This window comes from Lepus europaeus, unplaced genomic scaffold, assembly GCF_033115175.1.
Source record: "Lepus europaeus isolate LE1 unplaced genomic scaffold, mLepTim1.pri SCAFFOLD_419, whole genome shotgun sequence".
In the NCBI taxonomy this organism is placed as follows: domain Eukaryota; kingdom Metazoa; phylum Chordata; class Mammalia; order Lagomorpha; family Leporidae; genus Lepus; species Lepus europaeus.
Window position 1 is genome coordinate 47,456 of NW_026909295.1, and position 23,272 is coordinate 70,727.

At 71.5% G+C, this 23,272-nt stretch overlaps 3 protein-coding genes across 6 annotated transcripts; all 3 read right to left on the reverse strand.

Moving 5' to 3' along the window:
* Nucleotides 1–1,681: 1,681 nt before the first annotated feature.
* On the reverse strand, nucleotides 1,682–6,824 carry PLIN5 (perilipin 5). 4 transcript variants are annotated; one of them, XM_062185500.1, is made up of 8 exons: nucleotides 6,753–6,824; nucleotides 6,091–6,141; nucleotides 5,374–5,569; nucleotides 4,681–4,763; nucleotides 4,276–4,456; nucleotides 3,982–4,181; nucleotides 3,005–3,121; nucleotides 1,682–2,546 (listed from the first exon to the last, which is right to left on the reverse strand). In XM_062185500.1, the coding sequence occupies exons 2-8, from the start codon at nucleotides 6,121–6,123 to the stop codon at nucleotides 2,013–2,015; spliced, it is 1,344 nt and encodes a 447-aa protein (XP_062041484.1). In that variant the 5' UTR covers nucleotides 6,124–6,141; nucleotides 6,753–6,824; the 3' UTR covers nucleotides 1,682–2,012. The 4 variants fall into 4 exon arrangements, with proteins under 4 accessions (XP_062041484.1, XP_062041488.1, XP_062041487.1 ...); XM_062185504.1 differs by having other exon boundaries at nucleotides 6,091–6,257; nucleotides 6,753–6,823; XM_062185503.1 differs by having other exon boundaries at nucleotides 6,091–6,295; nucleotides 6,753–6,807.
* Nucleotides 6,825–8,495: 1,671 nt separating this feature from the next.
* LRG1 (leucine rich alpha-2-glycoprotein 1) lies at nucleotides 8,496–10,407 on the reverse strand. The gene is made up of 2 exons (XM_062185498.1): nucleotides 10,293–10,407; nucleotides 8,496–9,615 (listed from the first exon to the last, which is right to left on the reverse strand). Exons 1-2 carry the CDS (start codon nucleotides 10,322–10,324, stop codon nucleotides 8,607–8,609), a joined length of 1,041 nt encoding a protein of 346 aa, XP_062041482.1. The 5' UTR covers nucleotides 10,325–10,407; the 3' UTR covers nucleotides 8,496–8,606.
* Nucleotides 10,408–12,524: 2,117 nt separating this feature from the next.
* On the reverse strand, nucleotides 12,525–20,625 carry SEMA6B (semaphorin 6B). The gene is made up of 17 exons (XM_062185499.1): nucleotides 20,597–20,625; nucleotides 20,337–20,486; nucleotides 20,059–20,182; nucleotides 18,946–19,006; nucleotides 18,762–18,824; nucleotides 18,299–18,400; nucleotides 18,046–18,136; nucleotides 17,827–17,946; nucleotides 17,125–17,213; nucleotides 15,971–16,188; nucleotides 15,675–15,806; nucleotides 15,375–15,524; nucleotides 15,065–15,247; nucleotides 14,401–14,547; nucleotides 13,808–13,885; nucleotides 13,654–13,712; nucleotides 12,525–13,456 (listed from the first exon to the last, which is right to left on the reverse strand). Exons 2-17 carry the CDS (start codon nucleotides 20,455–20,457, stop codon nucleotides 12,525–12,527), a joined length of 2,670 nt encoding a protein of 889 aa, XP_062041483.1. The 5' UTR covers nucleotides 20,458–20,486; nucleotides 20,597–20,625.
* Nucleotides 20,626–23,272: the final 2,647 nt, after the last annotated feature.

Here is a 23,272-nt window from a genome sequence, read left to right on the forward strand (position 1 = left end):
GTTCCTGCAGCTCCCCAGTCTTGGTCCAGCCCCAGGACCTTTGCACAGGCCCTGCCCTGAGACACCCACGAGGCCCCTGGCACAGACTCAACGCTTGGGAACTGCTCGCCAGCGGGAACCTGAGTGAGGTCACAGGCGACCCCCCCCCCTCCGGGCCTCAGCACTGCCCTGGCAGGAGGGGGTCCTGGTCTGGGACAGGCCACGGAACTCCGCAGAGGACACCTGGACCAGGGTGCAGGCTGAGATGGGGCCCCAGAAACGGGGCTGGGGTGCCCAGGAGTGAGAACCGGCAGCAGGCGTGGGGTCCAGAGAGGGCTCTGCGAGGGACGGCGGCCAGGGCCCCCGTGCTCCTCGGACAGGGCTCCTGGCCGCGTGCCTCTGGGGTGGGGGCAGGGCCTCTGGGTGGCTTTGGCGCTGAGCTGGGAGGAAGGAGGGGTCCAGCCTTGGGCCTGATGACCCCTAGGCTGTCTCCTTGGAGCCATCTCTGTGTTTGCCAAACAGTTGGGGAACACAGTGGGGAGGGCCCCCCTGGGAGGACAGGGAAACCCCGCCCCGTGTTCCCCCAAGGAATTAGCAACCAATAAGGCCATCATAAACACCCGGAGTGAGGGCCTGCCCTCTGCCCACAGCCCCCGTGGCCCCCACCCCCAGGTTGAGGCCCCATCGCCGCCCGTGTGGCCCACCAGGCTCCTCCCTCTCTGCCCACACCGGGCTCCGTCCTGCCACAGGGCCTTTGCACAGGTGTGACCGTCGCCAGGACCACCCCTCCCCACTCTAAGGCCTTCCCGGTGTGCACCCCCCATGCCCCATGTGACCCCCGCTTCTCATTTCTGTCCATCTCCCCTGTCATGAACAGCTGTGTCCCCAGGACCGGAGAGCCACACGTTCCGGAATTGTCTGTGCGAGGGGAGGGCCCCTCCAGCCCACCCCCGGTGCAGGCAAGGTTGGGCCTTAGCTGCCCAGCGTCCCCACGTCCCCACCCTGAGCGGGCGCCCAGCCTTGTGCAGAGGCCAAGGTGGGCCGTGGAGTCCTGGCGAGCTTCCTGGAGGAGGCCGGCGTCGGGCCTGGGCTTGCAAGGATGAGGTGTGTCCAAGAGAGGGGTGGGAGGCCGGGCGGGGGGCTCCCACAGCCCGAGCGAAGGCCCAGAGGAGGGACGGAACCGGCCATCCACGCAGGGCGGGCACGCGAGGGTCCGGTAGGCGGAGGGCTTGGGTGTGGGGCCTGAGGTGCCGGAGTGGGTGGAGCTCGCAGGGCCACCCCCTGGGCTGAGTCCCAGGGAGGCCAGGGGCCACCCCAACCTCCCCCTGCCAGGCACAGGGGAGTCCCAGCGGCACCAGGAATGCGGGCACAGGACGGGAGGCCCCCTGGCCCCGCCCCCGTCTCCCCCTGCGCAGCAGCGAGACCAGAGGCCACTCCCGCAATCCTCTGCTGTTTCTAAGAAACTCACTCATACTCAAGTGAGAATGACTTCCACTCTGGGTAGCTGGGGCGGGGCGGGGCTTGGGGGCCAGTGCTTAACCCAGGAGGCCCGGGCAGTCCCCGTGGAGTCCCGGCAGGTGACCTTGAACCCTGCCTTGAGACAGGCCCGCTGTGTCCCTGGAGTCGTCACCCCCACCTCCAGGCCTCCAGCACGCCCGGGCCGGGACCCCCCCACCCCAGCTGGAACAGAGGCCAAGGGCCGTTGGGCAGTACAAAGCGCCTTTATTCCGGGGAGCAAACCCAGGAGGGACAGCTGCTGGGTCCGGCACCCTCGGGGACCCCTCAGTCCAGGGTCTCTAAGCTGGGGAAGGCGCTCCCTCTCTAAGCCCCTCCCCCCAGGAGAAGCCATTGGACGCGGGGTGGGGGGGCTGGGCAGCACATAGAGGTGGGGGCCAGGTCCACAGACAGGTGGCCCGATGTCCGAGGACGGGATGGGAGGGCGAAGCCCCCTCAGCCCCCAGCCCCCTGTGCGCGCCGGCCGTGACTTCCCACGCCTGGCCACTAGGGGGCAGCAGGGACCTCCGCGTGCCGGCTCAGAAGTCCAGCTCCGGCATCAGGCTGTGCTTGTCCGGGCCGCTAGGGGGCGCCGGCTCCTCCTCGCCAGGGCCCCCTGGGAGGCCCGACCCCTGCCCGTGCTGGGCCTCCCAGGCTCTCTGCTGGGCCGGCCAGTCCAGGTGCGCCCAGCGGGGGTCGGGGCTCCCGACCACCTCGTCCACGCAGGCGGCCAGGTCAGGCAGGGGCTCAGGCCGCTCCACCAGGATGGGCGCGAAGGGCCCCACGAGCCAGGGCAGCGGCACGGCCTGCACCACCAACTCCAGCAGCTCGTCCACGCAGGCGTGCGCCCGCGCCACGCGGCCCCGGCCCTCGGCCAGCGCCGCCGCCGGCACGTCCCCGAAGCAGCGGGCGTCGGCGAAGGCGGCCCGCAGCGCGTCCACGCCGCGCCGCACCTCGGCCACCTTCTCCTGGGCCCCGGGGGGCAGCCCCCGCACGCTGGCCTCCAGCGTGTCCACCGCGCTCTGCAGCTCCAGGGTCAGGCTCCGGCACAGCACCAGGGTCTGCAGCTCGGCCTGGGGGGGGGGGCGCCGCGCTCAGCGCCCCCAGCCCGCGCGCCCCTCCCTGCCCGCACCTGCGGCCCTCCGGGGCATCTGGCCTCTGTGCTCGGTCTGAGGCAGTGCGGGCCCCCCCAACGCACCTGGCCGCTCCCGTGTCTCCCAGCTTCCCCGACCTACCCCCCCACACCGCTGCTCCTATCACCTGGCTCCTCCCCACCTTGCCTGGCCCCTCCCCTGCCTGGCTCCTCCTCCACTAACCTGGCCCCTCTCCCACCTCACCTGACCCCTCCCCACCCACCTGGCCCCTCCCCCAAAAGCCTGGCTCCTCCCCAGCTCACCTGACCCCTCCCCCACCCACCTGGCCCCTCCCCCACTCCCCTGGTCCCTCTCCCACCCTCCTGGCTCCTCCCCTGCCTGGCCCCTCCCCTCTTCCTTGGCCCCTCCCCACCCTGCCTGGCCCCTTCCCCGCTCACCTGGCTCCGGCTGTGGCCATTGTCCAGGGGGTGCTGGCTGCAGCCCTCCCACAGCTGGTGCACCTGCCCCGGGCAGGCCGGGGGGTCGGGGGTCGCCCCACACTGCGCACCATGGATCTGAGGGCCGACGGGGAGGGCAGAAGTCACAGTGTGCAGACTTGGGGGGGGGGCAGGACCAGCCCTGGCCGCAGCGGTGTGCATCTAATGAGCTCCACCTGTGTGCAACCTTCCAGCCCAGCCGAGCTGCCCTGTCCGGACCCTGCAGCTCGTGGCCCCCGGCCCTGCCTCTCCCTCCACTAGGCGCACGCCCCTCCACCCCACTGCCCGCCCAGCCCCTGCACGGCCCCGATCCCCCAGGACAGGGCCTTCGCCCCCAGGCCGACACGGAAGGCAGCCAAGCCCGGGATCCGTCAAACCGTGCGACGGGGCAGCGTGTGGCTTCGCCAGCTGTGTGCCACGGGCCGGCCGCAGCAGGTACTCAATAAAGGGGTGTGCAATGGGTGGGGGGTCCCTGTCCCCCGAGAGAACAAGGAGCCCATCAAAGGGCTTTTCTGGAAGCCAGATGTGGTCAGAAGGGAATACAGTGTCCCGGGCAGCAGGCACGGCCTGTGCAAAGGCCCTCGGTCAGGCCTGGGCAGGGCAGCGAGGGGACCCGGCAGGTGGCACGGGCCCTGCAGGCTGCTGGCAGGGCCTCGGAGAGAGGGCACAAGACGGACACGGGGGCTCACTGGTGCCCTCCTGTGGCTGTGTCGGGTAGGACAGGCTGTGGCATGCCGGGCGAGGGCAGGGGACAGGGGGCTGCTGGGGGGGACTGGGCTCCTCGAGGTCGGAGTCCGCTGCCCCCCACGCCCCAGCCCTGGACACAGCAGCCCGGCTCTGCCTCTCCCTCCAGCCCATCGTGGGCTCGCGCACCCAGCTGGCGCTCAATGCGTGCTTACTGATGGGCGTCGGGACAGGGACAGGCCGAGGGCGCTCACCAGCTCCAGGGTCTCCCACAGCTGGGCCAGGGTGTCCTGGGCGCGGCGTTTGCTCTGCCTCAGTTTCCCCAGAGAGTGCTCATAGGCCAGGTGGCGGAGCCGCGCGGACAGGGAGCCCAGACGCACGAAGTAGCCCTGCTGTCTCCTCTGCTCCTCCAGCGAGTCCACTCCCGGGCCCGCGGCCTCGGCGGCCAGCGCCGCTGCGGGGGCGGGGCGGGGGGGGGGTCAGCGGGCAGCCCCGCCCCGGGCCTCAAGGCCCCGCCCACCTGCCCCATGGCCCCTCCGGGCGCCCACCCAGCTCCTCCTCCGTCACCGGCAGGAAGTGATCCACCAGCTCCTCGGACTTGCCCAGCACCGTGTCCACCGCGTGGCTCACGGAGCGCTGCAGCTCCACGCTCCAGCGCCGGCCCCGCCGCGCCAGGCCCACCACGCCGGTGACGCTGCTGGCCACCGCGTCCTTGGCCGACGTCACCACCTGGCGGGAGAGGGTCCTGGGGGCTGGGACTCCAGGCTGGGGAGCCCCTCGCAGTCTCTGCCTCAGTTTCCCCTCCCAGCACGACACACGGTTGAAGCTGCCTGGTTTTTGTTTTTTTTGTTTTTTTTTTTTTGAGTTCACACGGGGGTCCGGCCGGCACCCCCCTGCCTCCCTGTCCCGCCCTCCCCTTGGCGGCCCCCAGGGTCTGGCCACCCCCGCCCTACCGTGTCCGAGGGTTGCTGTAAAAACGGCAGTTTCTCCTCCAGTTTGTCCAGCCCCCTGCAGGCCAGATGGTTCACCGTGGCCACTGACGACAGGGAGAGGGGCCGGGGAGAGAAACAGAGAGAGACAAGACAGGTTTCCCCTGACACCTCCCGCCTGTCCGGACATAGGCAAGCCGCGGAGCCCGGGGGACAGTCGGGGAGGAGGCCGGGCCACAGGGGGCTCCAGGGCCCTCCCAGCGAGTGGCTGGACCCCTGCAGGGGCGGGGACCCTGACGGCACCAGGCTGGGCCCCGCCTCCTCCGCCCCCAGGTCCAAGGTGACTCCTGAGCCCGGCCCAGCTCAGATACCCACGGGCAGGCTCAAGGTGACCGGAGCTGGCCGAGAGGGACATGTGGGGGAGGGGCTCTGGGCCGGGACCCTCAGGTCCCACGAGAGGCCTCCCACCAGGCTGGACCCCTCAGTCACTGGCCGGGGGTGGGGCCGGTCTGGGGTCCATGGATATATGGGAGATGCAGGGTGGAGGCGGGCAGTGGGGAGGGGTGCGGGACAGGGATCGAAGGCAGACAGAAGGGGGCCGGGTCCCCAGGTAAGGGCGGAGGGCCAGGTGATCGGGTTAAAGGGCCCAGGAAGGGGCACGGGGCCCGGCGGACATGGACGGACAGACGGGCTCCGAGGGGCGGCCCCGGGACTCACGCTGGGGCTGCAGGTGGCTGAGCAGCGGCTGGGCGTGGTCCAGAGCCTGCGTGGTCAGGCTGCACACGCAGCGCTCGGCCAGGCGGCAGGCGGAGCCCAGCAGCGGGTGCCTGTCCTTGGCCGCCGTGTAAGCGTCGGAGACCGCACTGCACGTGGCCTGGACCAGCGGCAGGGCTGCCACGCGCTGCACCACGTTCTGCGGGGGAGGGGCGTGGGGGTCAGCAGCACCGCGGCCGGCTCCCTCTCCGCAGACAGGCGGAGGGCAGAGAGGAGACCCCCACCGCGGTCCCCGGCGCCCCTGCTCGGGGGCGTGCACACAGGAGTCCAGAGACGATCTGTCCGCTCCAGGGAGGGGTGTTTCCCTGGGGTCTGCGCTCAGGGGTCACCTCTGGCCAACACAGAGCCCTGTTCGGTTTGGGGTGGGCTCGGGCAAGGGGTTGCTGTGCGCCCCAGTTTTCCCGTCTGTACAATGGATCTCTAGGGGTGCACTGGGGGTGGCGGCAGGTGGAAGGCTTGGGACTGTGACAGGTGTAGACCAGTGCCGCTGAGGGGGACGCAGAGACCCCGGAGCAGGGGGCAGGCGTGTTGGCCAGGGACTGGGTGTCTTTGGGAGAAGCCCCCCTCCTGGCATCTGGGAAGGCCCTCCCCAGCCCCCCCATGTTCTCGGAGTCAAGTTCAGCCCGCAAAGATGGGGGCCAGGGGGCACCCAGCCCTCACCTGCTGGTCCTGAGCCGTCTGGTCGTCAGACATGTCTGCTACAGGCTCTCCCTAGGGGGCAGCACAGAGAGAGGAGGGGGCGGGGGCTGCACCACGCCAGCCCCCCCCCCCCAGGCCCGGGACCCTGTCCAGCTGGACTCTGGGACTTGGACGCGTGGGTGTGGGCTCTGGAGGGGAGACACCGAGGTTCCAGTCCTGCCGTTGCCTGCTGGGTAAAGACCCCCACCCCTCTGGGCAGTTTAGGCTCAAGGACCCCACTGCCCCACCCTGGGGGACAGCGCTCGGCAGGGCCAGAGGAGGCAGCTGCGCAGCTCTCATCAACCGGCGGTCAGTTTGACAAACAGGGAAACTGAGGCACGCGACAGCGGGGTCACCGTCACCCAGCCGGCCAGTGCCGAGTGGGCAGCGCGACCTCCGGCCTCAGACTCGCCGTCTGGGGCTCTTCCCCCACCCCCACCCCCGTCGCCACCCCGCGCCCTCAGAGCCCTGGTCCCCGCCCAACTGGGTCCTGAACTTGGGCCAACTGGGCCAAGGGTCCCGGCCACCTGCTCCGGCCAGCCGCGCCCCTCCCACGCCGCCAGGCTTTCACGCAAGCACCCGATTTAGGGGCCAGCCCAGAATCTGGCGGGCGCTCCTGCAGACCCCACGCGTGCGGCTCTCACCTGGCCGCGCGCGCAGCCTCTGACCGCCAGCGCCTCCGCGGACCCCAGACCTTGGCCCAAGTCTCCGCCCCACACCGGGCCCGCCCACCTTATAACTGCTCTGGTGGGCGGGGCCTCTGGGGCCTGACCAATGAGGAGAGAACTCTGGGGGGCGTGCCCAGGAGGGAGGAGCTCCGTGCTCCCAGCTCTCCGGGCTGGGCTGCTGGTTGTCATAGCAACCCGTGGACGCTGCATGCCCAGGACGGAGCGGCAGCACTTCCTTGGCCAGGTTTGGCCACCTGTGGGCACGGAAAGAGGACCCGCCGCCTTGCTCAATGACCTTGGGCAAGTCCACAGTGATTTTTTTTTTTTAAATAAAAGATTTTTGGGGCTGCTGCTGGGGTAGAGAAGGTAAAGCCACCGCCTGCAGCACCAGCATCTCATATGGGCTCAGGTTCGAGTCCCGGCTGCTCCACTTCCGATCCAGCTCTCTGCTGTGGCCTGGGAAAGCAGTGGAAGATGGCCCAAGTCCTTGGGTCCCTGCACCCGCATGGGAGACCTGGAGGAAGCTCCTGGCTCCAGATCCGCGCAGCTCTGACCGTTGCGGCCACCTGGGGAGTGAACCAGTGGATGGAAGACGCCCCCCCCCACCTCTCCTTCTCTCTCTTTTTTTAAAAAATTTATTTATTTGAAAGAGTTACAGAGAGAGAGAGGTCTTCCATCCGCTGGGTCACTCCCCACATGGCTGCAATGGCCAAGCCGAGCCTGGCTGAAGCCAGGAGCCAGGAGCTCCATCCGGGTCTCCCATGCAGGTGCAGGAGCCCAAGCACTTGGGCCATCTTCTGCTGCTTTTCCCAGGTGCACTAGCAGGGAGCTGGATCAGAAGTGGAGCAGCTGGGACTCGAACCGGCGCCCATGTGGGATGTTAGCACCACACACGACAGCCTTACCCGCTCCACCACAGGGGCGGCTTCAATTTTCTTTTTTTTCCCTTTTTTAAATCTGCCAGGCTGGCACTATCCCTTGGGTCCCCATTTCACAGATAAGCAAACTAAGGTTCAGAAAACTCCATGCACTTCCCCAGGGGCCCCTGAGCGCAGACTCCGGGGCCTGCGTCTCCCACCAAGCCTGGGTGGCCCCCTCCCTCCAGCGCTCGGAGAGAGCGGGCCGGGCAAGCCTCAACCCCCAGCCCCATGGCCACGGCTGCCCTGGGGCGGCCCCAGGACCTGAGCAGGCACCCCCCGCGGGTGCCCCAGGGCTGCTGCAGGCCCACTGGCAGGTTGGGGCCGCGGACGCCTCCCCAGGGCGCCGGCTCTGGCAGAGACCCATAGGTAACGCGACACCCAGGCAGCGGCCACACTGTTATTGGCACTCAGGTCCCCGGGGTGGCAGCAGGGGCCGTGGAGAGGCCGCAGGTCCCCCAGTCCCCACCGCCGTCCGCCTGGGAACCCAGGTCCCACGGCCCCGCTCCCAGGCACCCCCTGTCCAGTCCTTTCTCTCCGTCCCGGACACCCAGAACATTCCCTTGGGGAACCCGAGACGCCACGAATGCCGATTTCTGATTCGGTCATTTATTAAACTCTGGGCTTGGCCGAGGGGAGCTGGCCCCCACCCTGGGGGACAGAGTGGCAAGGAGACAGTGCCAGGGTGGCCAGGGCTTGGCGGGGGGCACGCAGACACCGAGAGATGCGGGGAGTGGGAGAGGGCGTTCCAGACCGGGTGTGGTGGCGGGGGGGGGGGGGGAGGGGGGGGAGGAGGCGGATGGCGTGTTGGGAGGGGCCCGAGTCGCACCCGGAGGAGGCGGGGCTATTTACTGAGTGGGGGCGTCGAGTCTGCCGGCCACTGCCCCTCAGCGCTGCCCCCGCCCACGCCTGCCTAGGCCCCAGCCGCCGCCAGCAGCGTCTCGCCCTGCCGAGCCTCAGGCCCGGCACAGCGGGTGTCGTTGGCAGAGAACATCTTGTCTCTGTTGTCCAGGAGCCAGCGGAAGAGATCTTCGAGGTCGTGGTCGCACACCCAGGGGTTGCCGGAGAGGTCGAAGCCGTCTCTCAGGTACCCGGAGGGCCAGCCCAGGGGCTCCAAGAGCCCCGGGGGCACGCTGGCCAGCCGGTTGTTGGACAAGTCCAGCATGCTGAGGTGGCGGAGGCTCTGGAAGGCGCCGGCCGCCACCGAGGCCAGCCGGTTGTCGTTGAGAAATAGGTAGACCAGCTGGCCCTGGGAGGCGAGCAGGTCCCTCGGGAGCTCCTGCAGCCGGTTCCCCTCCAGGTGCAGACGCTCCAGGTGCACCTGCGTCCTCAGGAGGCCGGGCGGCAGGGTCTTCAGCCGGTTGCCGGCAAGGTCAAGGACACGCAGGCTGCTGAGGTTGGCCAGCAGCTCAGGGGGCAGCGTGGAGAGGCCATTCCCCGAGAGGTCCAGCAACCACAGCGCCCCCAGGCCCTGCAGCCAGGAGCCCTCGAGCGCCCCCAGCTGGTTCTCCTTCAGCACCAGCACCCGCAGCAGGGCCGCCTGCTGGAAGAGGCCCGGGGGCAGCTTGGTGAGGGCGTTGCGGGTGAGGTCCAGCACGCGCAGCTGCGGCACGGGCCACAGGAGCGTGGCCGGGAGCTCCTGCAGCCGGTTGCTGGACAGGTGCAGCTCCTGGAGCCGCGGCACGCCGTGGAGGCCGGCGGCCGGCAGCCGGGTCAGGTTGGAGAACTCCACGGACAGGAAGGTGGTGCCGGCCGGGAGGTCGCTGGGGAAGCGCCCGGCCGAGTGGCAGGAGACCGAGGTGCGCTGGTTGGACTGTAGCACCAGGCAGCCGTCGGGGCTCTGGGCGAGCCCCGGGGCCGCGGCCGCAGCCAGCAGCAGGAGGGAGAGCAGGAGGGAAGCCTGGGGCTCCGGGCCCCCCGCGCTGCAGGCGACCACAGGAGGTGCTCTTAAGGGGGGAGACACATCCAGGGCCCCGCCCTCCTTCCCGCCTCCTCACTCCTCCCCTGCACTTCCGCCTCTTCCCCCCTGCCTACGCCCTTTTAGGAAACTCGGGTTTCTGAGCCTGACCTCCGGGCACCACCCTGCCCCTTCCCAGGGGCCACCGCTCATTCGCAGCCCAACTTCCTAGTTTTCTGAGCTGGTTTTTTTCTGGGGCAGAGCCCGTGAACTCCTATTCACCTCACAAGGCCCCTATTCCAATGCCCCCTGTCCCATGAAGCCGCCTCTGTCTTTCCCAAGATCGGCTGTGGTCTGAGATCCGGGTCTCTCTGCCCGGCCCTGGCCCCACAGCGGGGCCTCCGGGCTCCCCCCGGGGGTCAGGGAGGAAGGTCCTGGACATAGGCGTGATGCGTGTCCTACCTTGGGCAGGGCCAGGGGCAGATCCTGGGTGCTGGCAGGAGGCACCACAACCTTGGGAGACCCGAAGTTCCCCCACCGCCCCCCAGACCTCGCTCTCGGGGGCCCTAGGGCCTCTGCCTGCGTGCGTGTGTGGGAGAGAGTTTGGCACAGCCTCCCGGGACAGAACGTCCTTGTGGTTCTGCATGGCCTGGTGCCCAGCCCAGCCCAGGACGGACGGATGGACCAGGGCGGGGCACCTACCTCTGGCTGCGTTCTCCGCTCCAAGAGGCCATGGTAGCCCTGAGGTCCCCCTTCCGGGTGCCCGGGGCCTGGGGAGCTGCCCTTATACCTACCTGGGCTGGGGGCTGGACGCCCAGGCCTCCGGGAAAGCCCCGCCCCCGCCTGGTCCGGCTGCAGGAAGGGGAGGAGTCAGGTTGCTAAATCACTTCCTGGGGTGGCTTCCTGCCCCCCCCTTCCCTGGGCGAAACCCGGTTTTTCCTTTCTGCTTTTTCTGGGGGGGAGGCACCCAAGGGTCCCCACTCCCCCACCCCCGAGGACCCCAAAGCCAAGGTTTCGGGACACCTGCCCTGGGGAGGGGGTGGAGCAGTGGGTGCTGCTGGCAGGGCCGTGAGGAGCCCTGAAAGCGGCCCCGGACAAGGGGCTTGCCTGTATCAGCCGCGGGGCGGAGCGGGGTCCCCCTGCCCTCTCCCCTCCCCGAGCCTGATGGGGCCGCTCGTCTCGGGTCATCCTCGCATCCTGATGGGTGCGCCCGGGGCTGCGCGTCTCCCTCTGAGAGCGGCTTTGGCTGCATCCCACTGTCACGGAGGTGGACGAAATCACCTGGACGCGACCACGGACGCCGAGCCACGGAACGGCCACGCACGGGTTCGAGGGGGGCTGCAGAGGCTGTGAGCTGTGCTGCCTTTCTCTAAGGTTGATGGGTGGGGTTGAAAGCCAGCATTAGCGAGAGCGAGGGAGAGAGAGAGAGGGAGAGAGGTCTTCCACCTGCTGGGTCACTCCTCAGATGGCGGCAATGGCCAGGGCTGGACCAGGCGGAAGCCAGGAGCCAGGAGCTCCCTCGGGGGCTCCCACGTGGGTGCAGGGGCCCAGCACTTCGGGCACCCTCCGCTGCTTTTCCTAGGCTGTGAGCAGGGAGCTGGAGCGGAAGTGCAGCAGCCGGGGTCCAAAGTGGCGCCCATGTGGGATGCCGGCATGGCAGGTGCCATGGCCGCCGCCCGTGCCGGGTCCCCCATGACAAGTGGCTGCCGGTCCCCGGAGCCTCACCCAGGCCAGGTGCTCCGCCAGCGTGGGCTGCAGGCCGGGGGGTGGAGACCCGACCCCACTTACAGCGAACTCACGGGGACATTGTTGGGACGGCGGCAAGACACCCCCATCCCACGGCCGTGGCTCCGCGTCCAGTGCCAGCTGCCGGGGGGCAGCCGTGACGGCCCTGCCACCCGCCCAGGAGACCCGGATGGAGCTCCTAGCCCTGGCCTCCGTAGGACCCAACCCTGGGCACTGGAGAGAGAGACTGACAAATGAGTGCTCTCTCTCTCTCTCCCCTGGGAGCCCCCCCCGCCCCCCGCAGAGAGCCGCACACAGTAGGGCCACACCGAGTCCCTGGACAAGACGCCCCCCCCCCCAGGACACAGCAGAGGCAGACGCGGGCAGCCGGCGGTTGTAAACAGTTTTATTGATGGGGAGGGGGCCAGGGAGGCAAACTGCGGGGAGGGGCGGGGCTCTGCTGGCCACGTGGCATGCATGGACAGCCAGAGGTCCACGGGGCTGGTCACAAGGGAGCGGGTGGCTCAGGACACTCTGACCACCCCGGGGCCCGCCCGCCTCTGCCGCCCCCAGCCCCCAGGACGTCTCCCAGGCTCTCCCCGCCCCCCCTTCCCCTGCGTCGACTCGGCGGCAGCAGGGGGGGCCACTTAACACACTCCCCGCGGCGTCCTGGGGGGGCCCCCAGCCGGCCTCCTGGAAGCCCCAGTGTCGGCTCAGCCAACGCCCAGGCCGCTGGGGTCACCACGCACTCTGCACACTCCAGCCAAGGCCACCCGCACAGGCACGCGCGCACGGCCCCTCCCCGGCCCCCCCGCACACGAACACGACATGCACACACACACACACCCACACACACGGGCGCCTGGGGCCGCGCTGGGGGAGGGGGAGCCGGAGGAGGGGGCTGGGGGTCTGCAGCTGTGGCCCCCTCCTCCCCAGAGCCCCGGCCCCCGCCCCCAGCCCGGGCCGCCACCCCGAGAACGGAGTTGTGCAATCGGTTAGAAAAAAACTGCGAAAGTCGACCCCAGGTCCACCTCAAATCCGTAGCAAACCCCGCGCCCGCCGCCTGCCCCAAACCGTGTCAGCGCGGCCTGCGGGGGCGGGGGGGGGCTCTGCTTGTGCTTCCGTGCGGCCGAGGGGCCCCCCCATCGCGGGCGCGCCGCCCCTGCCGCTCTGGTGCACCCCGAGGTGTGGCGCCGGGGCCGCCCCCGCCTAGGGCACGGGGGGCGCAGTCCTGTCCGCCGCCCCGTACGGGAGCAGGTGGCCCAAGTCCGTGCTCGGCCGCACGTGGCGGCCGCGGGGCCGGTCCCCGGGCCGCCCCTCGCCGCTGTTGAAGGTGTGCGTGCGGCGCAGGGCGGCGGCCGGCGGCCCGTGCGCGCCCGGCCTCCGCAGGCTGCCCGTGGGCGGCGGGCTCCAGGGCCGCGCGAGGCCGTCGGCGGCCGAGGCTGGGTCCAAGGGGCCCGTGGGCGCTGACACCACGCGCCGGCGGTCCGGGCTGGCGTGGGGCGTGAGCGGGAAGTCGCCGTGGGACGCGCGGCCCGGCCGGGCGGGGCCCAGGCGGCCGTCGGGGGCCGGCTCGCCGGGGGGCGCGGGGGGCTGCTCGGGCGCCCGGGCGGGGGCCAGCAGCAGGAGCGACGAGGACGCGGAGGCGGAGAGCAGGGCGTGGCCGTGGTCCCAGGCGCGGGCGCCGAGGGCGTGCGGGTGCGCGTGCGGGTGCGGCGTGGGCAGGCGCTTCTGGGGCAGCGGCGTCTGCTCGGGCGTGGGCAGCAGCCCCGAGTCCAGGTCGTGGGGGCCGCCCTGCAGCAGCGTGGCCTTGGCCCAGCCGTTCTGCATGAGGGGCGCCAGCAGGGCCTCGGGGGGCGCCCCGCCGCCGCCGCCGCCGCCGCCCCGGGCCCCGGGCCCCGGCGCCCTGCGCTCGCCCAGCCGGCTCACGCTCAGCACGGCCTCGCCACCCCCGTGCGCCAGGATGGCCTCCTTGTCCTTGCGGCGCGCCAGCTCCCGCCGCTCGCGCAGGCCCACGAACCAGCCCACGCTGAAGCCGGACACCACGGCGCCCACCACGAAGGCCGCCACGGACGACGTCACCAGCAGGTTCACCGACACCAGCCCGGCGCGCTCTTCCGAGAGGCTGGCGCGCAGCAGTCCTGGCGGGAGGGCGGCCGGGTCAGGGCCCTGCGTGGCCCCCGGGCCCTTCCACAGCCTGCGCGCCTCCGCAGGGCCCGGCTTCCGGGCTCCGTGCAGCCTGGCCCCCGCCCCTACCCCAGGCAAGGGCGGCAGAGGCCCTGGACGCCCCGTGGGAAGAGGACCGAGGGGCCCTGGGCCGCCCCTCCCCCACACTCACCTGTGCAGTCCCCTAAGCCCGCCGTGCTAGCCCCGGACACATCCTGCTCAAAGGCGACCCTAAGGGAGCGGGGGCGGGGGCAGGGTCAGCAGAAGCCCCCCGTGGCCGGGCGGGATGGCAGGCGGGTCAGACGCCAGCACCCCCTCCCCAGTACCTGGTGCCAGGGCTCAGGAAGACGCAGGAGCCGTCGGGCGCCCAGCCGCAGTAGGGGTCCTGGCTCCCGATGCAGTTCCTAGGGCGGGAGAGGGGGCAGCCCTGAGCTACGGACACTGGGCAGCCCAGGCGCCCTCCTCTACCCGCGGCGCGGGCCGCGTCCAGCACGCCCCATTTCACAGCTAAGAAAACTGAAGCTCGGGAAAGCGCTCGCCCAAGAAGGCTTTGCCCCAGGGCCTGCGCCCTGGGTCTGGGGGCTTAGAGAGCCTGGTGACGACAGCGGCCAGCAGGGGGCGCTCAAGTCGAACCATTGTGAACCCAGGGGCACAGTGCAGCCTGCCCTCCCCGCAGCAGCCACCAGAGGGCGCGTGTGAGCCAGGTCCAGTCCCCGGCCTGGAGCCGTGTCTACACCGCCCCCTCCCCAGGTCAGAGCTCCAGTGTCCCCCGGCCCGGGGCCCCTCGGCTCAGCCACACGGGAGTCCCTGCTGTTTCCGCGACCCCGGGACGGTGCAGCCCAGGGCCCCGGCTCGTGGCTCAGGGAGTCTCTCCTCGTGCGCCCCGCCCTGTCGCTGGACTGTGGGGGGGGGGGCTTACTTCATGCACCCCGAGTGCTGCTGGCACCGGGCCACGGGCACCCTGACCACGCAGCGGGGGAAGGCAGCGAGCAAGCCGCCCGAGGCCGCGTCCAGCTCCAGGCTAAGCAGCCGCTGCCCGCTCTCGCCAGTGTCAGCTCGTCCGCACCTGCAGGCAGGCAAGCCCGGGCGTGAGGCCCCGCCCCCGGCCTCCGGCTCCGCCCTGGCCTCAGGCCCCGCCCCACCCCTGACCTCCAGCCACGCCCCACCTCAGGCTCCAGCCCCGCCCCCGGCCTCCGGCCCCACCCCTGGCCTCGGGCCATGCCCCGCCCCAGCCCAGCCCCGGCCTCAGGCCCCACCTACCATCCCCACCCCCGCCCTGGCCCCACCTCCCACTCCAGGCCTCCAGCCCAGCCCCCGCCCCCCCCAGCCTCAGGCCCTGCCGCACCCCTGACCTCCGGCCACGCCCCACCTCAGGCTCTACCACAGCCTCCGACTCCACCCCAGCCCCATCCCCAGGCCCCGCCCCCTGCCTCTGGCCCCGCCTCCCAGTCCCCAGCCATGCCTCCAGGCCCATCCCTGGCCTCTGGTCCCACCCCCGGCCCGGCCCCGCCTCCCGGCATCAGGCCCCGCCCCCGGCCTCCGGCCCCGCCCCGGCCTCCGGCCCCGCCCCGGCTCGGGCGCACCTGTCGGGCCGGTAGGTCTCAAACTCCTCCAGGAAGACGCTGGGCGCCGCAGGTCCCGCGGCGCTGGCGTTGGGCCGGACCAGGAACTTGAGGACGGTGCCGGCCTCGGAGCCCAGGAACACCACGGTCTGGTTGCCCCAGGGGCCGGCGCCCACGTCCACGGCCACGCGCGTCAGCTGGTGCCTGCGGGCCAGGCGGCGGCGTGAGGCCGGCAGGAGCGCGGCGGGGCCCCCGGGTCCTCGCCGGGCGCCCGATGGCCCTGTGGCGCTGTCCCCTCTGCCCCCGCCCCGCCCCGCCCCGCGGCACGCACCGCATCAGCGTGCGCACGATCCAGGGCGCGCGGCCCAGCGAGGGCACGGCCTCGTCCATGAGCGGGTGGGTCTTGACGAAGCTCAGGATCTCGTCGGGCAGCGCGCTGGACGCGTTGTACAGGGAGCCGGGCGCCGCGCAGCACCCGGGCCTGCGGGCGAGGGCGGGTCAGGGCGCCGGGCCTCGGTGTTCCCCATCCGCACAGTGGGCGCAGCGGGCCCGCCCTCGCCGGCTGCGCACCCCCCGGACGACCCCGCGCGGCTCCCAGGCGGCACTCGCCGGGGGACCCCGGGGCTCTCACCGGGGCCGCGGCACCTGGTCCTCGGGCACCGGCGTCCAGATGGACTCGGGCGACTTCTGCTCGCGGAAGCGGCCCTCGAACACGGCGGCCACCTGTGTCATGTCGAAGGCGCAGACGGCCGAGCCGGGGATGCTGGGGGCGGGTGGGCGCTGGGTGAGCCGCACACGTGGGGGGGCGGGGCGGGGTCCCAGGCCGCAGGAGCTGCACGCCCAGCTCCCCTCCCCCTCCGCACTCCCCAGCGACCCCTGGGTGCCTGCAGCCCAAACGCCAGGCCCAGACCGCGGCCCGGGGCTGACCTGTTGGTGGGCGTGGAGAAGACTGCCAGGACGACGGGCCGGCCGCCCAGGCTGACCACGCCCGTGACGGCCTGCAGCACGTTGAAGTAGAAGTGCGAGTCGCCGGGCACGGAGCAGTTGAGCCGCGCCTTCAGGAAGGACGTCCACTGCTTCTCCAGCACGCGCGGCGAGCCTCCCACGTCGTTCTTGCACACGCGGGCCACGCGGGCCACCACCACCTGCGCGGGACGGCGGCCGCGGCCTCAGCCCCGCCCAGGCCCCGCCCACAGGATCCCTCCGCGTCCGTGGGGGTCGCGGGCGCCCGGACGGGGAAACTGAGGCACGGGGCACGGGAGTGGGCAAGCCGAGGTGGCTGAGGACCAAGTGGCCGTCTGCACGGTCACTGAGGGCTGGGGGTAGACGGATGGACGGGGAGATGGGGGACAGACGGGTGGACGGACGGGGAGGTGGGGGACAGACGGGTGGACGGGGAGGCGGGGGACAGACGGGTGGATGGGCAGGGAGGTGGGGGACAGACGGGTGGACAGGGAGGCGGGGGACAGACGGGTGGACGGACGGGGAGGTGGGGGACAGACGGGTGGACGGACGGGGAGGTGGGGGACAGACGGGTGGACGGGGAGGCGGGGGACAGACGGGTGGATGGGCAGGGAGGTGGGGGACAGACGGGTGGACGGGGAGGTGGGGGACAGACGGGTGGACGAGGAGGCGGGGGACAGATGGGTGGACGGGGAGGCGGGGGGCAGACGGGTGGACGGACGGGGAGGTGGGGGACAGACGGGTGGACGGGGAGGCGGGGGACAGACGGGTGGACAGGGAGGCGGGGGACAGACGGGTGGACGGGGAGGTGGGGGACAGACGGGTGGATGGGGAGGTGGGGGACAGATGGGTGGACAGGGAGGTGGGGGACAGACGGGTGGCCGGTGGCCGGGGGGTGGACAGCTGAGGACCCGTGGTCCCGGGAGACCTGCTCAGTGCGTGTCCCTGCCCCCAGCTGAGGACCTGGGGCTGCCTGCAGGGGGTGCTCAGGATGGGGGGGCCATGCCCTCCGGGGGGGGCCGCGAACTCTCCCCCCTCCCTCTCCCCTCCCCCTCCCTCTCCCCCCCCTCTCCCCTCCCCTCCCCGCCAGGGGGGGCCGCCGGGCCCCGGGCGCCCACCTTCTCCAGGTAGTTGAACTCCATGGCGATCTCCCGGAAGAAGAAGTACACGTGGCTGCCCCACTCCACCGCGTGCACAAAGTAGGGCTCTGTGGAGGCCAGGGTCAGGGGTCAGGGGTCAGCGGCCGTCCCAGCAGAGGGAAGTGATCCCGGGCTTGCTCTTCCGGTGGGGGGGCAGACGTGGCTGCCTCTCCATCCACCTGTGCACCGTGCACCTGTCCACCCATCCACCTGTCCACCCGTGCACCTGTCCACTGTCCACCTGTCCACCGTGCACCTGTCCACCTGTCCACCCATCCACCTGTCCACCCATCCACCTGTCCACCGTCCACCTGTCCACCATCCACCTGTCCACCTGTGCACCCATCCACCTGTGCACCTGTCCACCATCCACTTGTCCACCTGTCCACCCGTGCACCTGTCCACCCGTCCGTCCACCCACCCCTCCACCGCCCACCATCCAGCTGTCCATCCATCCACCTGTCCACCGTCCACCTGTCCATCTGTCCGTCCACCCACCCCTCCACCGTCCACCAGCACCCAGTCTCTGCGTCCGACCGCCCGAGTGTCCAAGCTGAGTCCCTGCCCGGCTCCAGGGCGGGCTCTGCACCCCACCCCCAGCAGCCCCGCGTCCCCAGGCACCCCCAGGAGGCCGGAAGCCGCCGGCCCCGGGACTCTGCCTCTGCCGCCGGCCGGCCTCACCCTTGAACCACTTGGAGTCGTGCTTCACGGTGCGCAGCGTGGGCCGGTCCCCCAGGCTGCGGTAGATGACGGCGTCGATGGCCAGGAAGTCGGTGACGGTGGCCGTGAACAGCATCCTGTCTGGAGGGGGCGGCGGGAGGGAGGTCAGATGGCAGCGGCTCGGCCAGGGCCGCGCGTCCGCCCGCGTCACAGCTGGACCTGTGGCCCCCCGGTGCTCACCGGAGAACAGGGCCACGTTGGCGTGCTTCGGGTCGTAGGGGCAGCGGGCCATGCCGCTGATGTTGTCCCCAATGGGCTGCAGTGTGTCCATCTGCAGGGGTGGGGCGGCCTGAGGACAGAGCTCCTGACCAGCCCTGGGCCGCCCGCCCCTCTCGCCCTCCGGAGCCGGGGCAGGCAGACCATCCAGGAAGCCTTCCCGGAGGTGGCGGCCGGGGGAAGGCAGGAGCGCCACGGCCGGGAGGGCGGGACTCACGCTGTAGTTGGCGCACACGGGGTTGAAGGCGTTGGAGCCGCACACGAAGAGGGTGGACGGGTCCCGGAGCAGCAGCACCTTGACGAAGTTGCGACACTCGCCCTGGGGGTGGGCGAGGTCAGAAGGTGGGCGGGGCTATGATGGCCAGGGCAGATCTGGGGTGTGGCCACGGCAGGGTCTGAATGGAGGTCACTGTGACCAATGAAGAGGCCAAGACCCGGAGATCGGGGGTGGAGCTATAGGTAAGGCCAGGGTTGTGGGCGTGGCCATGCCTAGGTCCATGGCAACACCGAGGCCCTAACTGGGATGATGGAAGAGGGGGCGGGATGGCCCTGGGCGTGGCCAGGGTGGATGTGGGCGGGGACAAGGGCGTGGCAGGTGGGTGGGACGTGGCTGGGTCAGATCAGGGGCGTGGTCAAGGGTGTGGCTGGGGCGGATGTGGGCGTGGCCGGGGCACTCTCACCTCCTGTTTCCCTTTCATGCGACACACGTCAATGTCGCCGGGGTTGGAGCGCCAGGTCAGCTTCTGTGGACAGAGAGGGCTGGTGAGGCCAGGGGGCCCCCAATAGCCCCAGGGACCCTCCGGAGGGGCCCCCGAGGGGAGGTCCGGGTGGTGCCCTCCGCTCCGGCCTGTGCCCCATCCTCACCCGTTGGTACCGCAGCTCCGTGGCCGTGGGAGGCTCCAGCTCCACCCGGTAGAGGTGGTCCCTGCAGCGAGGGGCGTGGAGAGTGGACACTGGGGACCTCCTCTTCCCGGCTACACCCCTGTGGGTCCTAGTCCTCCCCACGCCCCTGTGGGTGGCCCCCTCTGCGCCATGACCGCCCACCCAATTCCCACTCCCACCCTGGCTCCCAGGCTGTCCTCCCCACAGCAGCCACCAGAGGGCAGCAGTGAGCACCAGTGCCCCCATGGCTCCAGGCCGTCCTCCCCGCGGAAGCCACCAGAAGGTGGCAGTGAGCACCAGCGCCCCCACTCCCACCCTGGCTCCCAGGCTGTCCTCCCCACAGCAGCCACCAGAGGGCAGCAGTGAGCACCAGCGCCCCATGGCTCCAGGCCGTCCTCCCCGCGGAAGCCACCAGAGGGCGGCAGTGAGCACCAGCGCCCCCATGGCTCCAGGCCGTCCTCCCCGCGGCAGCCACCAGAGGGCGGCAGTGAGCACCAGTGCCCCCACGGCTCTAGGCCGTCCTCCCCGCAGCAGCCACCAGAGGGTGGCAGTGAGCACCAGTGCCCCCATGGCTCCAGGCCGTCCTCCCCGCGGCAGCCACCAGAGGGCGGCAGTGAGCACCAGCACCCCCACTCCCACCCTGGCTCCCAGGCTGTCCTCCCCACAGCAGCCACCAGAGGGCGGCGTTGAGCACCAGCGCCCCCATGGCTCCAGGCCGTCCTCCCCGTGGCAGCCACCAGAGGGCGGCAGTGAGCACCAGCACCCCCATGGCTCCAGGCCGTCCTCCCCGCGGAAGCCACCAGAGGGCGGCAGTGAGCACCAGCGCCCCCACGCCCCCACGGCTCCCGCCCCTCCTGGGGTCTCAGAGTTCTCTCCGCGGCCCTGCACGACCCGGCCGCCCCTCCCTGACCTCTCCTTGGCCACACGGTCCTGCTCACCCGTCAGGTCCCAAATGTCACCCCTGGCCTCTCTCGCACGGACGCCCCTCTGCAGCGCCCCGCGCCGCCCCCACCCAGGCGCAGGCCCGGCACCCGGCCCTGGGCGCCTCTTCTCGCAGGTGCACCAGGTGGCGGCCTCGGGCCCGCCGCCCCGTACCTGTCCCCGATGAACAGCGTCCTGTTGACCCTCAGCACCCGCTGGATGTTAAGGTCTCCGACGTCCTCCGCAGAGGTCAGCCGGCCAGGCCCACCGCCCACGAACACCGGATAGTGGCTCAGGTCTGGGGAGGGGAGCGGGTTGCATGAGCCAGGGCCAAGGCTGGGGGCGGAAGGACCCGAAGACCCCTGCCTTCTAGGGTTAGTGGCTCCCAGCCTGCCGCCTGGGAATCCAGACCGGACCCCCGCCCCGCTCCCCACCCCCCACCCCAGACTCACACTCCCTGGGGGCCACACTGAGCGGCGGCGGCTCCTCTGGGAAGAGGCTGTGGGCGCCCCCTAGTAGCAGCAGCAGGAGCAGCAGGACCGGGCGGGAAGGGGACGCTCGCGGGGTCCGCATGGCGAGGGCCAGGTGGCGGCAGGCGACACCTGTGGGCGAGGGGCGAGGGGCGGGGGCGGTGACCGCGTGGCCTGCAGTACCTGACCTCGCCGGCAGGGGGCGCGCGCGACCCCCCCCCCCCCCAATTCCCGCATCTGACCACAAAACCCGACCAGGCGGGGGTGGGTGTCCGGGTCCCCCAGGGCCGGCGCCAGGGCCGCCTCCGCCTTGGCTTCCCCGGCGGAGCGGCGGGGAGCCCGGCCCCGCCCTGGCCGGCAGCGGGGCTGCCCTTGGCCAACAACAGGAAGCCCAGGCCGGGCCGCCGGGGCTGCCCCTCCGTGACCCTGAACTTCCAGGATCTGTGACTCAGCGGCCGCCGGGATCCCACGTGCGCGCGGCCGCGGCCCCGCTTCCTCCAGGGCTGCCTTGTGCGGCGCCGGCCCTGGCCCCGCGGACCCCCGCAGCCCCCCCCACCGCCAGCCCCGCCTGCCCCTTGCCCGGGGCGCGTGGAGCCCCCTGCCCGGGGTCACCTGCCCCGGCCTCCTTCGCACACGACGTGAGGTTCACCGGCTCGGCCATGCTGGCGGCCCTCACGGCCACCCTTCCAGGACCCTCTCTGCCCAAAGCGCAGCTCGGTCTCCAGAAGCGCCCCCCCCACTTCCTTTCTCTGGGGACCTGGGGGCTCAGGGCCCCCCAGGGTGGATCCTGCTGGCCGCGTCCTCCCCCTGCCCCTGGCGGCCTCAGGGCCCCTCTGTGCCGCTGCCAGCAACGCCTTCCGCTTCCCTTTTTTGAAAAAAAATATTTATTTGCAAGTCAGAGTTACACAGGGAAGGAGAAGCAGAGAGAGAGGGAGAGAGAGAGAGAGAGAGGTCTTCCATCCGCTGGGTCACTCCCCAGATGGCCACAGTGGCCGGAGCTGCACCGATCCGAAGCCAGGAGCCAGGAGCTCCATCCGGGTCTCCAACACGGGTGCAGGGGCCCAAGCACTTGGGCCATCGTCCACTGCTCTCCCAGGCCACAGCAGAGAGCCGGATCGGAAGAGGAGCAGCCGGGACTCGAACCGGCGCCCCTGGGGGATGCCGGTGCCCAGAGGCTTTACCCACTGTGCCCCAGCGCCGGCCCCTCCCTTGCCTTTTGAAGGCTCCCTCTACCCCACCGCGGGGGCCACGATCCGCACACCCACGTGTCCCTCCCTGGACAGCGGGGCGGCTCCCACCCATCGGCCCCTGCGACCGCCCGGCTCCCAGCAGAGGACTCTGAGGACCACTTTCCTTCCCTGAGTGGCGCCCCCTAGAGGCGGCAGCGCTGGGGCCCCGCCAGGTCCCGGCTTCAAGGTGAGGAGGCGATGGGCTGTAGGGCGGCCCTTGGTCCCCCTGTCCGACCACGACACTGAGCCCCAGCGCCCCCCACGCACAGGCCCTGGGCCCCCGGCCACCTCAGGTTCCCCGTCTGGGCCTCGGTTTTAGCATCTGTGAAATGGGTGTGGCATTAGTACACAGGGAGCTGGGGGCTGGATTTGGGGGCCCCGCCCCTGGATCCCGCTCCCGTGTGCCCACTGCGGCCGCGAGACCCCAGCCCGCGTCTCCCACCAGCACCCCCCCCCGGGGCTTCCCTCCCGCCCACCCAGTGCTCTTGGTCACCCGGGCCTGGGTCCCAGCTGGCTGCTCTTCTAGAACATTCCTGCTCTTTCCAGAACACGATCCCGCCTCTGCCCTCCCGGCTCTGAGCCAGTCTCGCCCCCGCCGGGCGCGGTGGACATCGGGGCCGCCCTGGGCGCTCCAGCGTCCAGGACCACGGATGTCCCCAGCGCCAGCCGCGGGCCGGAGTGGCCTCTGCAGAGCGCAAGGCCCCTCCCGCGGCCAGGACGGCGCCGGGCTGAACCCCGGATGCGGCGTGGGGGCCGCCTGACCTTGCCAGGCCTCGGGCCTCCCCCTGCCCCCGACCATCTGCTTCTGTGCGCGAAGCTGAGGGCGCCCGCCTGCCCCGCGGCGGCCCCACCACCTGCCGCAGAGTCAGGTGGCCGGGGCGGGCACCCGAGCCCCCACGTGTCCGCCTGCGGTGGGGGCGCCCGCTGGTGGCCCAGCGCTGAAGACACCGGCGGGGACGCCCGCGGCCCACATCGGAGGGCCTGGGTTCAAGTCCCGGCTCTGGCGCCGGGCGCCAAGCTCCCTGCGCATGCGCACCCTGGGAGGCTTGTGCACCTGCGCCCATGTGGGAGCCGCGGATGGAGCTCCGGGCTCCCGGCTTTGGCCCGGCCCAGCCCTGGCCGTTGCGGGCGGTCAGGGAGTGAACTCGAGGTGTGCAGGCGTGTGCCCACCCCATTGCACAGATGTGGGCGCTGCGGCCCCCAGGGCTGCCCCCCCCTCACCCAGGACCCCGGCGGGCACCCAGCCCCGCCACACCCCCTCGCCTCCCTCCGGGCCAACAGCTGGGCCTGGGCCTCTTGTTCTGCACCCACCTCGGGGCCCCCAGCCCTGCCCGCCCCGTGCCACTCTAGCCTGGGGGTCTCCACGGGGGTCTCCCCCTCCCTCCTTCTAGAACACGCGGGCCCCACGTGTCTCGGCTCGGCCTGTGCCCGGATCCATGACTCGCCCCGCGGCGCTGGCCAGGGACTGACGGGGGCGGCCGCCTGGGCCCCTGGCGCCCTCCTCTCCCCTCGCTGGCCGCTGTCGTGTCCAGCCACCAGAGGGCGCCCCGTCCTCCTCTTGGCCCTTAAGGTCCTGCCCGCCCCACCCCTCCCTCCTCTCCCCACCTCTGCAGACCACACCTCTGCGCCCAGTGCCTCCGCCCGCCCCCACCCCTCTCTGAGAGCCCGGGTCTGCTCCTGGGAGCCTCG